The 15,033-nt window shown below is 28.3% G+C and overlaps 1 protein-coding gene across 8 annotated transcripts in view; it reads right to left on the minus strand.

The window, feature by feature from the left end:
* wupA (troponin wings up A) overlaps positions 1-15,033 on the minus strand; it is a 98,226-nt gene that overhangs the window by 36,859 nt on the left and 46,334 nt on the right. For 5 of the 8 annotated variants that reach the window (XM_075356838.1, XM_075356837.1, XM_075356835.1 and 2 more), the window contains exons 3-5: positions 12,794-12,811; positions 7,960-8,088; positions 4,763-4,886 (exon numbers count right to left, since the gene is read on the minus strand). In XM_075356838.1, coding sequence (XP_075212953.1) covers positions 4,763-4,886; positions 7,960-8,088; positions 12,794-12,811 — 271 coding nt within the window. Of the gene's footprint in view, positions 1-2,111; positions 2,213-4,762; positions 4,887-7,959; positions 8,089-12,793; positions 12,812-15,033 lie in introns of all 8 variants that reach the window. The other 3 variants (XM_075356836.1, XM_075356840.1, XM_075356842.1) reach the window with 2 other exon arrangements.

Raw genomic sequence — 15,033 nt, forward strand, 5'->3', positions numbered from 1 at the left:
ATAAAAAATTAATTATATAAAATTAAACAACTGAAATTTAAATTTTATATTTAAGCTTATCAGAAAAATAACACTTTTGTACCTAAGTTTTTATAAACTTTTCCAAAAAAAAAATTAATTAAATTAAAAAAAAACTGTTTTCTGTGTTGTTTTGTAAAAAGCAGTTGTTTAAAAAAAAAACATTCAAAGCAGGTCTTGTTGCAAAATGCTGTTTTGGCAAAAAAACTGAAAAAATGTTAAAAAAAGAAGAAAAATATTTTGCACAAAAATATTTTTTGATTTTTTTTTCATTCAGCATGTCCATTTTGTGTTAAGGATTTAAACAATATATGAAAGATCCTTTATTTATGCATTAAATTCATTTAAATTTCAAGATTACCTTAAATTATCATTATATTGTAAATAAAAACATGAGGTATTGAAGTTGTAAAATTGTGTATTATTTATTTTATACAGATTTTCTCTATTTAGAGGATTACGTACATCTTGCATTGCATTTGACAGAAAGGATATATTTCCTTATGTAGTCCTTCTAATGACTGTGATGCATATAAAGTGTCTGAGGTATAAGTAAAATTAATCAGAGTTGATTTGTTTGAGAATAATAATGTTTGTTTACAAGACAGTCGTTGTGGTGAACAGAGTAGAAATTTGTACTTATAGTATTGAATACCATATACATTTCAGTGAATTTGTGTCCTGATATTCACCAGTTTATTCAGTTTAATGTAAAAAGCAAACCTCTCACTAGACATGGAAGCCTTTTTATTCCTGAGAGTGGCTGTATCATTTTAGAATGGTGACTGATGCCTTTTGACAATTTTGGATTGTTTTATTATATATAACATTAGTTATACATTATGTATTTTATTATGTTTTGTATGTTGTATTATACTATATTTTAAGTTTTATATTTGATTGTTCAGTATATATTTATTTATCATATCTTTATGTTTCATTAAAACAAATTAGATAATTATATCAATTAGTATCTATCAACATGTTATTGAATAAAAATGTATCTAGTTCTAACAAACTAAATGGTGGAACTTATTTTAACTCTGACTGAAATTATTGTGATCTAACTTAAAGTACTTTTTCTTATTTCACTTTCAAAGAAAAATTTACTGTTACTGTTTTTAATTTTTTTAAAACTGAAACTTTGAATGGAGTTCTGACTCCTAACAAAAACGTTTTGTGACTTAGTTGCTGGAATTGTACCGTAGTAGTATATTGTTATGATTTATCATAACCTTTTATGATATATATCTATGAAATTTTGAATAAGGATCTCAGATTTCTTTTTGTCAAATTTTTTTTCTGAAAAAAAAGATTAAATTGATAATTTGGAATGAACAACTGTGATTAGACCTCCATCTCTCTTTGGCAGAACAAGATCCTTTCTTTTTTGCTTGGGATTTGTCTAGTAAAATTTCAGGGAATAGTAATCATGCCAATAAAGAAATTGGGTAAAAAATGAAATACATTTTGAATTTTGAAATTCAAAATGTATTCCATTTTCTATTTTGATAGTTTTTCTGGATTTATCACTTTTAGTTTTTGTTTGTATAACAACTTCCAATTTTACATAAATTTCAACTGGTATACTTTGATCTAAAGAAGTCAGTATATTAGGTTTTTTCTTTATGATCTACCTGGTCTTAGTTAAACATTAGAAATATAATGGATCACAGAAAATTTTGAAATAGTTCCTGTTATTTCTGTTAAACTATTTACCTCATGTGAAAAGTAGCCATTTAAAAACAAATAAAACATCTAAATTTCAATTCATATAATGTTTAAGCTTATTTATATTGTTGGTGAACTTTAAATAAATTTCTTACTGAGGCATCAATTAAAACCAAGTTGTACTTTTCTTTTTTTCTACCTGTAGAATATTTACTACACTTCATTCACTGTCCAGTTAATCATTCAAAATTATAATGTAACCTGTTTTCATTTATCTGTATTTAGTAAATAAGAATTATTAAAAACAGACATTTCAGATATTGTTTGGCACCTTAAACACATATGTAAAAGTAGAAGAAAGGACACATGTTAGAGCTGCAACAGATCTTTTTTTTCTATTATCTATTCCAGTTTTTTCTAACCTCAAAATCTTTCTTTTTAACAATATACTCCAGATCAAATTTTTCATCTTCCAGGCGTGCAATCCTGTCGTGATAGTCTTTCAAATACTTCTTGAGTTGGTCTGTGGGACAATAATATTTTTAAAGAAAAATAAAATGTTCATTAATAATAGTTTTACCCACTTAGATTTTTCTGGAATTTAGATCAGTTTCCCCCCAATTTACATTTATTGTATAACATTATGTTTTATAAAAATGAATATTCTTTTATATTACATACAATTTTACATTTTTAATTTATTTCTTTATCCAACTAATTTTTCTACTATTAATTTAATAAGTACTGTGTTTAGCTTCTAGAATGTGTACAATATCTAGATATTTATTTCACTGTGTTACATCTTACCTCCAAATACTTATTCTAAAGATATTTTCTCTGTTTAGGAACCGTAAATTATTATTAATTATCAATTCATAAGTTTTAATAATTCTTTCTTTATCTTTAAGTATTAATATATTGATGAAGTATTGAACCTTTGCAATTTATTTAAAGTATTTATTACTTTAATGTTTGAAAAGAGACCGGAAAGTTTACTATTATGTTATTAAATTTAAATATATAATATTTGTCAATTTTATGAGTATCATTATCATTATCTGGTAAAATTTACTTCTAAACAACAAGTAATAAAAAATACCAAACTAGTGGTTTGAATTGAATCCAGAAATACTGATGAAGAAGCATAAATTCTAATTTTGTTTTACTTGATTTATCATATTAAAGGACACAACTTTACACAAAATTATTAAATGCCAATTATTAAATGAATTATCAAAACAGAATTAATAATCTGTAATTTTTCATTAAAATTTTTACAAAATTATCTTTACAGAGTTTACCAAATATATTAGTATTATTAAATAATGCCTTTCTTTTTCTGTTTAGCCTTCGGAACCATCGTAAGGTATTACTTCTGAGGATGAAAGAGGATAATATGTATGAATATAAACAAAGTGTAATCTTGTACAGTTTCAGGTCAACCATTCCTAAGATGTGTGGTTAATTGAAACCCAATCACAAAAGAACACCGGTATCCACGATCTAGTATTCCAAACTGTATAAAAGTAACTGCCTTTAGTAGGATTTGAACCATAGAAATCTCTACTTCAAAATCAGCTGATTTGCGATGACGAGTTTTAACCACCAGACCAGCCTGGTGGGCCATTAAATAATACCTACCTATTGTTAAATAAATGTATGATTACTAACACACAGAACTTTAAAAGAAATGTTGTTACTTTGAGATGCTAGAAACTCAGATATATGTTTGCATACATTTGAACTTGAATGAAATTACATTTAAATTATTTTTAATTTTTTACAGTTACACATTTACACATTTTTATACAGTTAGTAAGAGTTCACAAGTACTCTGATTTTATAAAAAGTAGCTTCAGCAAACCAGTAGAAATGCAAAGGTTCAGTACTTGTGCAATATTAAACTTATTGTATATACTATTTTTAATCTTTTAAGGTTTAATTTACCGCTGAAAGTTATTTATTATTTTTAATTGAATTTAAAATGATATATTTAGTTGTTACAATTTTTAAAATTATTTCATATACTTTGTTTTATTTTTGTATGTTAAAACGTATTGAATCCTGAGAAATGATTATAGAATAGAAGGACAGATCTTAATAAAATGAGGGAGAAAACTTATGATGATAAGATTTAAACTAAATCCTAATCAACATGTCTGTTGGGATTTAGCCTGGTATCAATATAAATATAATCTTCCAGATTTATTTTAATAAATTTTGTAAATCTTCACATTATTGGCACGATCCCCATTAGTATTATCCAATTTAGCTTAAGAGTGATTGTAAAAGATGTAAAAAAACAAAGTAATACTTAACTAGAGGATATTAGGAGCTACTGATCTTTTGCTTCATCTATTCAGCAAGAATTCAGGAAGATCCTTATGATTTAATTAGTCTTGAATCTATAAATGTTTGATTTTTTCCTATGTTTCATTATCACCGTCCATTTACTTTTTAATTATTTTTTTTATTATTTGACCATAATTAAAATTATAATTGATAATTATCTGTTTACATAATATTTCACCAGATTATAACAGAGTGAAGCTCATTAGAACTGTAAGTATACCTTTATGACTTGTGACTATCTTATTTGATCTTACACCTTATAAAGATGTAAATTGATGTTACTTTGTGTTATTGTCTTGTTTGTAAGTGTTATTGTTTAACAATTTAATAGTCTGTGCAGTGATTAATTTGTAAAGCGATAAATATTTGTAATTTATCAAAATAATTTTTGTTGTAATCCAATCTTTAAAAAATACAAAATACAGAAAATACAAGCATTGTGCTTAAAGATTGTTTTACAATTTTATTGTAGCTTCATTATTGTGGCAGGGGGGATTTTGGTTTAACCCCAAACTTCTTCATAACAATACATTTCCTTGTATCTGTTAGAATGGTGAAAAATAATTATTTGCTATTTGTATTAACCATACTGAATAAATTTTCTTAATGAAGGCTTACAATATGTTGTCTAAAATTGTTTCCCAAGAAATAGAAAAGTATAATTAGATATTTAAATCAGTGAATAAATTCAGACAAGAAGGAAAAGAGACTGATAACCTACCTTCACTTCCGTCCTCTACATCATATGGTTTTCCACACCTTTCTTCAATTATTCTCCTTCTTTCAGCTGCTTTTCTTTCTTGTTCTTTCTTCAATTCTTCAGCAGCCTTTTTTCTCAGAAGTAACTGTAAACATAAATAAATAATGTAATAATCTTTCCTTAATTACAATGTAAATCCTTAAGTACACATACATGTTCTAATTACATAGCATGCAGTAGTCGCTGGACTTTTCCCTATACTACTAGGGAAAAGAAAAGATCAAATGATAAGGGATTGTTGACAAGAGCCCCTATCCTTCACCCTAGAATGCTGCCAATACCTCTTTGAGACATAAGAGCCATTTCACTTTTGTTCCCTCATTCCACCTGATTGCTGTTTTTCTCCCACCACAGATTATTCTTTCCTTGGTTTGTTCTGTATGAGTTGACAGAAAACGAAGTCCTTAGTGGACATGTAAAGGTGAGTAAACTAAATGTTTTATAAAGTCTATACATCTTGTAGTGGTACTGTCAGTATTACATGTAAATGTACTTAAGTCTGTTAGACTTACTGACAGTTACAAAGTTGAAATTTTACATCTTATAGATATATGGTCAGTTATTTCTGTTTCCACTTTATAAATGTGATGACAATAATTAGTGGGTAAATATTAAGTTTGTTTTTTTTAAACACAAAGCTACAGCACACTGTCCTGATTTAAAAATAACTGAGAGATGTGCTGGATCTTTTAATAATCGTTACGAATATAACAGTTAACTAGGCCTTTTGTTTATTTTATCAGGGTAATAAAAGAAAATGGTCTCAAGTTCAGCAATGGCCAAGCAAGAGATTCTTGCAGTTTAGAAGAACAACTAGATGATGTGCATTTGTCTCATGACAAAGAAGTGGATCTTATAGAGAAGAACGTTTTTCAGGTGATTCCAATCTTGATCAGAATTACAATCCAGATAAAGAACCTATGGTATGTGATATTGATAGTGAAGTAGAGAATGTTGTTCATGAAAACATATGAAGCCCAGAAAAAGCATCAGATCTTCCTAACATAAATGAGAAACGTAATAGAAAACAACCAACACAGGAAAGGACAAAATCAAAAAAACTCCACGCATTGAAAACCAAGGTGAAATTTTAAAAATTGATGGTGATAAGGACAAGGGAAAAAATGGGACATGAGAATGGGCCACAGAACCTCTAAAATAAAAGAAAAACAAAAATCTCAAATAAAAAAATAATGTTCACATTAGGCCAGATACTAAAAATATTGCAAAGGATGTCCGTGATCCCTTGGAATGTTTCAGACTATTCTTTAATCAAAAAATTATGCAAACCATTTTATTAAATAAGTAAATAAAGAATTAAGCCACCAGCAAGCAAATTATTTGAATCCGAGTTGTTCTGCTTACAAAATCTTGCCATCGAAGAGCTTGAAGCAGTTTTCGGACTCACAATTTTCGCTGGAACCATGAAAAATAATCACTTGCCAACAAAAATTCTTTTCAAAGGTACTTGATGTGGTAATAAATACGAGATCTGTAAATAAAGAAATGAGACTGTTTCAGAAAACTTTTTATTTACAATCAAATTATACATGGACTCTACCACCTTCAAATGGTTTTCCCACTCTTCATAGCAGTGTTGAAAATCAGAAACGGGAATATCCTTCAGATGGTCGGTTACATTTTTTTTTTTTAATGTTTTCTACTATTCCACAATGATGTCCTTTGAGGTGTTTTTTTAAAGTTGGCAACAGGAAAAGTCACAGACACTCAAGTCAGGTGAATAAGGAGGTTGAGGAACTACAGGAATGTTTTTCTTTGCCAAAAACTCATTAAGAGAGTGCAGTGTGACAAGGTGCATTGTCATGATGCAGCATCCAGTTGTCTTTGATGTTTGGTCTCACACGAACAACTCTTTTTCTCAGTCTTTCAAAAATTTCTCAGTAAACATATTGATTAACCACCTGTCCTGCAGACAAAAACTCCAAAGGTCTCTGATTCACTGAACATTTTCGTCACTTTTTGATGTAACGGTCTTCTAGAGTATGGATCATCTGCAACTGATTCCGGACATCTGAAGATGCTTTAAACCATCTAAAAACATGGGCTTGTGACAGAGCGTCATCTCCATACACCCTTTAAATTTTGAAAACGTTTCAGTAGCATTCTCACCGAGTTTAACACAAAACTTGATTGCACAATGTTGCTCATAATTAGTATCACTCATTTTTGTAATAGACAACAAAAACTCATTTCACAAAATTTTATTTATGTCTCATTTGACAACAATAGACTAAAAATATTAATGTCTAATATAAATCAGCTGTTCATATGTTTACTAGTAACTTTACAGTGTTGCCACTTTGACTGCCAAAAAAAAACTAGTCTCATTACTTTATTTACAGACCTTGTATAGATGCACTATGTCGTTTCAGTTTAATGTTTTAATAAATTTTTTTAGGTTTGATGATTGGAAAATCAACGGTTAGTAGAGTCAAAACTTGCTCCTGTCAAATATGTATGAATACATTCATATAAAATTGTAAACGTTTATTAATTGTGACGTTTATAGATTCGTAAAAATTTTACAGCAACATACACACATATGATTTTGTTTGTGTACTTGAGGGATATGCCTTTTTCATTTTCTACCTTGGTCCTTTTGTAATAGGCTGTATTAACAGAACTTTAAAGTTGAGCCTTTAATTATAATTGTTGAAAATGTATGTTTTTTAATTAGTTAAAATTAATATAACATATTATTAGTTTATTCAGATTCAATATGATAAAATATTGAATGGTTTATGATAGAATAGTTTATGATTCAATAAAATTAGAAATTTTTTAAGATTATTAAAAGGAATTGTATGTCAGGAAGCCGCAGAGTGATATAGATTAACAGCATGCATGTTATAGATTGACAGTTTAAGGAAAGATCAAGTTATATTTTATTGCTGTTAGCTAATCAATTTGTCTCCTGGTTATCATTCTGTTGTTGGGCTCCAGTTATCAACACTTCAAGTCTGGCAATGTAGAGATGTAACTAGCTACAGATACATGTACTACATAAATAAGGCATACAGATGCCAAAGAGCCCTGATTCAACAAACTTTCACAAGATATTTGAACTTCTAGAATCTTGTATAAATCAGTCAAATTTTATAATTTTTTTCTTTATGTTTAATATATTAATTACTTACCCTAAGCTTCTTCTTCCTGTCTGGAGTCATGAAACCCTTCTTGGCCTTCTTAGCCTTGGAGGCTTCTTCCATCCGCTTTCGGACCTCAGCCCTTTTGCGGTCGATTTCCGCCTGTTTTGCCTTCTTTGCCTGTAATCAGAAATTATACAGCATTATTTACATTTTGTCAAAATCTAAATAAAACTTGTTTGTTCAATATTTTCCTTATTCTAATACTTTTATTTCTAAACTTAAATTGATTTTTATTTAACCATGTCTTTGTATTAGGTCAACGTGATATAATTTATTAAAAAAAAGTTGAAGTGGAAATTTTACCTGGAAAATCTGTTATATACTTGCATTTCATGTGATTTTTTTTTTTGTTTTTGTTATTTATAATGGATTATAAGTACCATCTAATTATTTAATACTACATACTCTAATACTTTTCTTTATAACTGATAATAAAATCATGTTATTTCTACATAGTAATTCATTTTTTATTTAAAGTTTTATCTGTTTTTTATAGTATTTCTAACAGGTTTTAATTAGTTTGTAATATTATAAAAGATTTTTTTTGTACTTTAATTCATTTAATTGTTAAAATTTTCACAATCTGCTACTTATATCATTGAAATATTTTTATCCTATTTTTTGTATCACATCCACTGATCAGATCATTAGATTAATGGTAGTTTTAAATGAGCAAGTTAGATGTCTAGGCTTTTGGTATTATATCATTAGTTCTTAAATCTACATTGATTTTGTCCACAACAGCCAAAAGTTGGAATTATACAAAACTGATAGCTTTGATGATGACTTAAACCAAAGTTATTCTAATAATGTATATATATATATATATATTTTTTTTTTTAATTATGATCAGTCACTAGCAAATTGAATGACACAATTATTCAGTCACTTATTGTTGTTTTGGAAGAGTTTTTGAAGTTAATTGTTCTGCTTCTTCTTCAATGGAGTCACTGATAGCAATATTAATGGTACCAATCTTAAAAAATAGAGGTGATCTTTAATATGCAGTTTAATAATACATTTTACCTGTATTGTGTTTGTTCATTTAATATGTTGTTTTTATTGAATTTAGTTTAAAAATTTCATATTGTTCAAGTGTTTTGTGTGGGTCTTGTTTTTTCTATGTTATCTGTAAAATTTGTTTTGGTAAATTTCTTTGTTTGTGTTTCATGTTTCTATCTGTTGGTTTTCAAATGTTGATTCTGTTGTGTAGCTTTTGTACGCGTTTTTTGTTTCTGTGGATAAATGTAAATTTAGTCTCTGGATTACTATTAATCCTCCTGTATAAACAACTCTAACACACATAGCTGTTAATCATTAGCAACAGTGTCACCATTAACTCCTTTAAGAAAGACTTAATAGTTTTAAAAGCTCCTACAAACAAGCATTCAAATCTTTTACAAAATTCTAAATTCACATTATCTATAAGTGATAATCTTTAACTTTTAATATTATAAGATGGTATCATGTTTTGTCATGCTTTTAATGATTAGCACTGAAAGGATAAATTTAATTTAATTAAAAATCAATAGTTTAATATGATGTTCTTAAATAATTTAAATTTTAAACTTCAGTTTAATTAAATATACATTTAAAAATCTTACTTTAATATATGATGTAAGTGTTAACAATTGTGTTAATAATGTTGTAAATTTAGGTTATAATTTTTTGTTTTCAGTATTATATAATTTTATAATATTTATGGTATACATCTAGGTCACTATCTGTTTATACGGAACGGAATGCAAAAATGGCGGGAGTTTCAATATTTCTCCCTACAGATCGCAGAGTCTGGACAATGTCCCTTGCTGCTGTATCATTCTATTATCAGGCGGATTTCATCACGGTTATTTAGTGGCGGTTATAAATTTTAAGTTTTATTTATGGACGGATTTGGTAATTTGCGTTCCTATCCATATGGACCAGTGTGAAATTTATTTACTGGTTCAGAACGTGAGAGACTAAGCTTCTGAGCCTAGTAATCCCGGCGTGATTCCTCTTCAGTCCATCCGCTGAAGTCCTTTCGGTACCAGCACCTATGGGCTAGCAGGAGTGCTCCTACTGGAGCCCTAGTTATTTGGAGGGAGAAATGCGCCCCGTTTTCCGGAGGGAGTCGCATATGCTGACTAAATGAAATTGTGGTCTCCTCGTGGGAAGGTGTGGGGTGTTGTCTAGCTTTTTATAGTTTTAACAAAATTTAATTGTGAAACTGGTCACTTTCGCGCGGTTTCCATTTATAGGTTACGCAATATAGAGGCTCCTAAGTCTGGTTTGTCATTTTTGACTCTCATACCGCCTCTTCACGGTGGTTCGTTTAATACGGCATGAGGCCGTTTTCTTATACCCTGTGAAGTACAATCCTCTCGGCAGATGTCCCGGAGATGGCCGTGTTTGGACACGACCGCTCTCCCGACAGTCTGCATGCCTGTGCCACCCCCACCTCGGATACGGTGTGTAGTTCTGCATCGTAGCGAAGAGTGACATTTCTGACGAACCACGATGCTCCAAATATCGTCCGCAACACTATGTTTTGGACGGGTTCTAATTTTTTTTTAAGCGTGGAGTTCAACAAAGCTCCCCATGCCGGGTAAGCATATGTTAGAATCGGCAGGATATATAGCCGAAAAATGAGCAATTTGGTCGCCAGTGAATATGGGCTGGTACTGTTCAGTACTGGGTATAGTGAGGCCCTGATGGCCTTTGCCCTTTTGGTCACATATTTAACATGTTCCTATCTGTTTATACAACTTTAGCTTTATTTTTATTTTTTTCAATTACTATACTTTCTTTAAATTACTCAATGTTAAACTAATCTCAACTCATAAGTCATCTGATATATCATTTTTACCATTCAGTTGTTAATGCATTAATGATTTAAGTGTTTTCTTATAGTAAAGTTTTGTGTACTTTCTAGCAGAACATCAATTTAGTGCGTAAATTATAATTGATAAATTCTTTATTCATTCTCAGTATTGATTTTCTGAAACTGCTATTTCATTTTTTAATAGTATTATTAATAATTTTTTTTTAATGATTGAAACTGGAAACCAATAGCAGTTGTCTTAATATTTTTTTCATACCAAAATTATGCATTTTCAATATTCAACATGTTCAACTTAAATTAAATTTAACAGACTGCTTCTTGCCACTATACTGTCATAAGCAGTCAGTGTTAATTTTTCTTATTACTCCTTTTGCATCAGGATTAAACAGTTTTGTATTTGTATATATTCTGTAATTGTATATGTTTTTATTCTACTACTATGTTGTTGATTTAAATTAAATATACTGGTGAAATGTAATTTGATACCTCTATTACCTTTTCCTAATTTATTTTTAAAGAAATATTGGTTTTATTATAACTGTTAATATACTGAATTAATATGTTTCTGAAATGATATTTTTCTTGCAATTTCATAGAAATTTAGTTCCAATAATTTCACTAAAACTCTCCCATATATTTTTATGTTACATCAATATATAATACGATGCATTCAGAAAGTTGCTGTGCACTGTAATTATGGAAGTGTAATGATGAAATTTTCTTAATTATTACTGTGTATTTTTATTTCATTATTTTATAGAAACAGATATTACAATAAGTGGAATAGTTTATAAAAGGTATTGAAAATGACATTCTCCAAAATCAGTAGCCTACAACACTGCACATGTTTCAATTTGTTTTCAAACACTAACCAGCTGATATACTGGAATATCTTGTACGTATGCCATTATTGTTTTTAATACATCAATCGTGGTATGGGCTGTTATGATGCATTCCTTGTTTTGCAGCCCCCCCCCCCCCCCCAATAGAAAATAATTTGGGAGACTCGGATTGAGCAGGCCACAAACCTCTCAAAATGACTCGTTCACAAAAGACATTTCGTAAAAAAGTCACTGACCTGTAAGGTGTGGCAGCATCTTGTTGGAATCAACTATAATTGATATCCATTTCTGTTAATTGATTAATAAAATTCGTTAAAACAGCATAATAATGATCACTATTAACTGTAACGTGCAATGACACGTTCTACTTACACCGACCCAGACTCCAATTTTCATTTCGTGTAAAAATTGTTCATGTAATTCATTTTAGGTGTTGATCTCAGATGTGTATTTTGTGAATTAATACACCCTCCCAGATGAAACCATGCTTTATCTGTAAAAAATGTTGAAGATGCCTACGGAATTTTGGTCAATAAAATGTATAAACCATTGACAATAATATAGTCTTTTGGCATGACCCATAGGTTTCAGTTCTTGAACACATATTACTTTGTAAGGGAAAAGTATCAGTTCTTTTCTTACAGCTTTATGTGCAGTAGCAAGTTTGACATCTTGCTGCACTGTACTAACTTATACATTGACTTTGATGGACTTTCACCCATAGCATCCAAAATATCTAGCAGCTTTGTTTGTTTAGTTTAGGTGGTTTTCCACAGATCAGCATCTTCAACAGAACCTGTTGCCTGAAATTTTTCAATAAGAGTTTGAACTGCACTGCAGTGAGGAAAAGGAGAATTTTGAAACTTTTCAGAAAACTTGTGGCATCCAAAATCAGTATACTTGTCCCTTTCATGAAAGATGTGTTCAATGAGAAAAAATGCTCTACTCTAAAGCATACCAGATAGCGACTTTCCAAATGCACTGTACAACATATATTTTACATTAAAAAAAATAAGTAGAATTATCTAATATTATGTATAAGCAAATGAAATAATATAAACTTAATTAAAATTATGACATTTATTTATTACCATTTATTCTTTTCTAAACTAGTTTATTGTACTTAGCCATTTGTTAGTTTATTTTGTTTACATGCCTCATCGATACGTCTTTTCTGTAAAAGAAGAAAACAAAAATATATTAGCACATTTGTTGCTTTTTTTATATATTGTAAATACATAAAACTATTATAATTATTTTAAATCTATCTATGGAATTACATATATTTTTTAAAAATGTAATTTTTTTGTATATAAATGAAGTAAATAGACTGTATATTTCTATTCATGTAAAAAAGTGTGAGTCTTTTTTCTTCAAAAGAGCCTTTATTATCTCTTTTATGCCTCTTTAAGGGTCTTTTATGCATTTTATTTGTAAGTTTGTTGTCATAAAAAATGAGAAAAACAAACACAGAACTCCTTAACTTTTAAGAAAAAATATAATACTTATAAAGTATTTATTTGTGCGACCAATTACAACATGTACACAAGTTAAAATACTCGTACTTCTTACAGAAGCAAAAAATATGCCTTTTAAGATAAACAATTTATCAAATTTTTTAACTTTCACATCTGGGGAAACCAATATCTTTAAAAGTGGTCCCCATTTCTTGTATTTCATTTTGATTTCTTATAATTTTATAAAAAAGATAAATTATAATTCTATACACTGGAACTATCATATAAAAAAAATGTTGTTTGTCACAGTATTAATACATATTTTTGTACTTGTAAAATTTATATTTAAGGTTCTGTGAATTGAACATTTTTAACTAAGTTAATTATATGTATACATATATTTAAATTAAAAATTGAAATAATTTAATTAAATATCGCTTCTCATGATCAAGAAGTTTTGACTTTGTATGATTACTTTCCAATTTTTATTGGGTAATTTTTATACTTTTACTGGCAGTAAATTATTATTGTTACAACTGAATTTAACTTTAATTTTTACTCTTCCTTACATTCTTAAAATTTATTATTACTTCTAAAGATTGATAAAGTAACTTTTTTGAACAAATCCGTGTTTAATAAATAAAAATATGAAAATACAAAAATTTTAGAATTGTCAAAATAACAGTTGAATTTTATTTTTCTTAAAAAAATGTGTGGTAATGGTTGAATGAATACTCTACCTAAGTATGAATATCCTAAATTAAAGTAAAATTTTATTATTGTAGACATCGTAGATATCAGTAGAAAACATTGAATGACGTGCTTTCTACAATTTTATCGAATAATACATGACAATTTCCATTTTGTGGAATAGTAGATCAACTGAATATGTTTTTCTTTAGTTTAATAATTCAGAATTTGCTTTCATCAAACTCAAATAATTATTATATTTCTGTTTTGTGCAGTTATATTTATGCATATAAATATACTTAAAATACAATATAACAAAAAACATTATTTTTCAAAATCATTCTTATAGATAAATAATTAAAATATATAACAATGGAATATTATTAATAAAATATATTGCTTATATTTATATAACATAAAAGACATACACAAATAAATAGCAAGCAGAATAATAAACAAGCAGATACATAAATTACACATATAATAATATACATAAAAATGCACATATAATTAATACAAAAAATTAGTGAATATATATACAGACATGTATACACTAGTTATTAAGAGCCAAAAAGAGAAAAATAGTGTACACTCATTCTGCATCAGTGTAATTTTAAAAAAATTCACTATTATAATTATTATTTATTGGGATAATGTATAAAATTTCAAAATAATTTATATTTTTTAACCTGCTTTTTTAATTTATTAAAATTCTACTTGTGGCCAAACCTTTTAATAAACGATTAGTTTGTTATATAGACATGGTTCTGTAATGAATTTACTAGTAGCAGATTTCTGACTACTTATATTTTGAGTGGTAATTCCTTTATAGAAATGCTGTTTTTTTTTTTCTATTCCAAACAAATGATTTTTAGTTGGTGTGGGTGCTTTTTTATTTTTTCTTGGTTATGGGTAGTTGAAATCCCTGTTGAGGTAAACAAAAGTTTTCTTATTTTTTTACCAAATGTACATCTACACTGGTATGGCTGAGCATTTTTATTTCCTTATATGGAGGATTACTCGAAACCATTTACTAGTGTTTGGCTCAGAGAAACGGTCATTAGTTTCCTAATTTTACTTAGGAAGTGTTACTTTCCAATAATTTGTTACTAGAGAAGAATATACAACAAATTCTTTATATAGTAATGCTTGGGGAACATGGATTTATTAGCTAAAGCTGGGACAGAATGAATAGAGATGAATAGAGACAGACTTTTATGGTTTGTGAGAGAGTTGTAACACTGGTACA

Source organism: Lycorma delicatula, chromosome 2 (assembly GCF_047948215.1).
Source record: "Lycorma delicatula isolate Av1 chromosome 2, ASM4794821v1, whole genome shotgun sequence".
NCBI classification, from domain to species: Eukaryota; Metazoa; Arthropoda; class Insecta; order Hemiptera; family Fulgoridae; genus Lycorma; species Lycorma delicatula.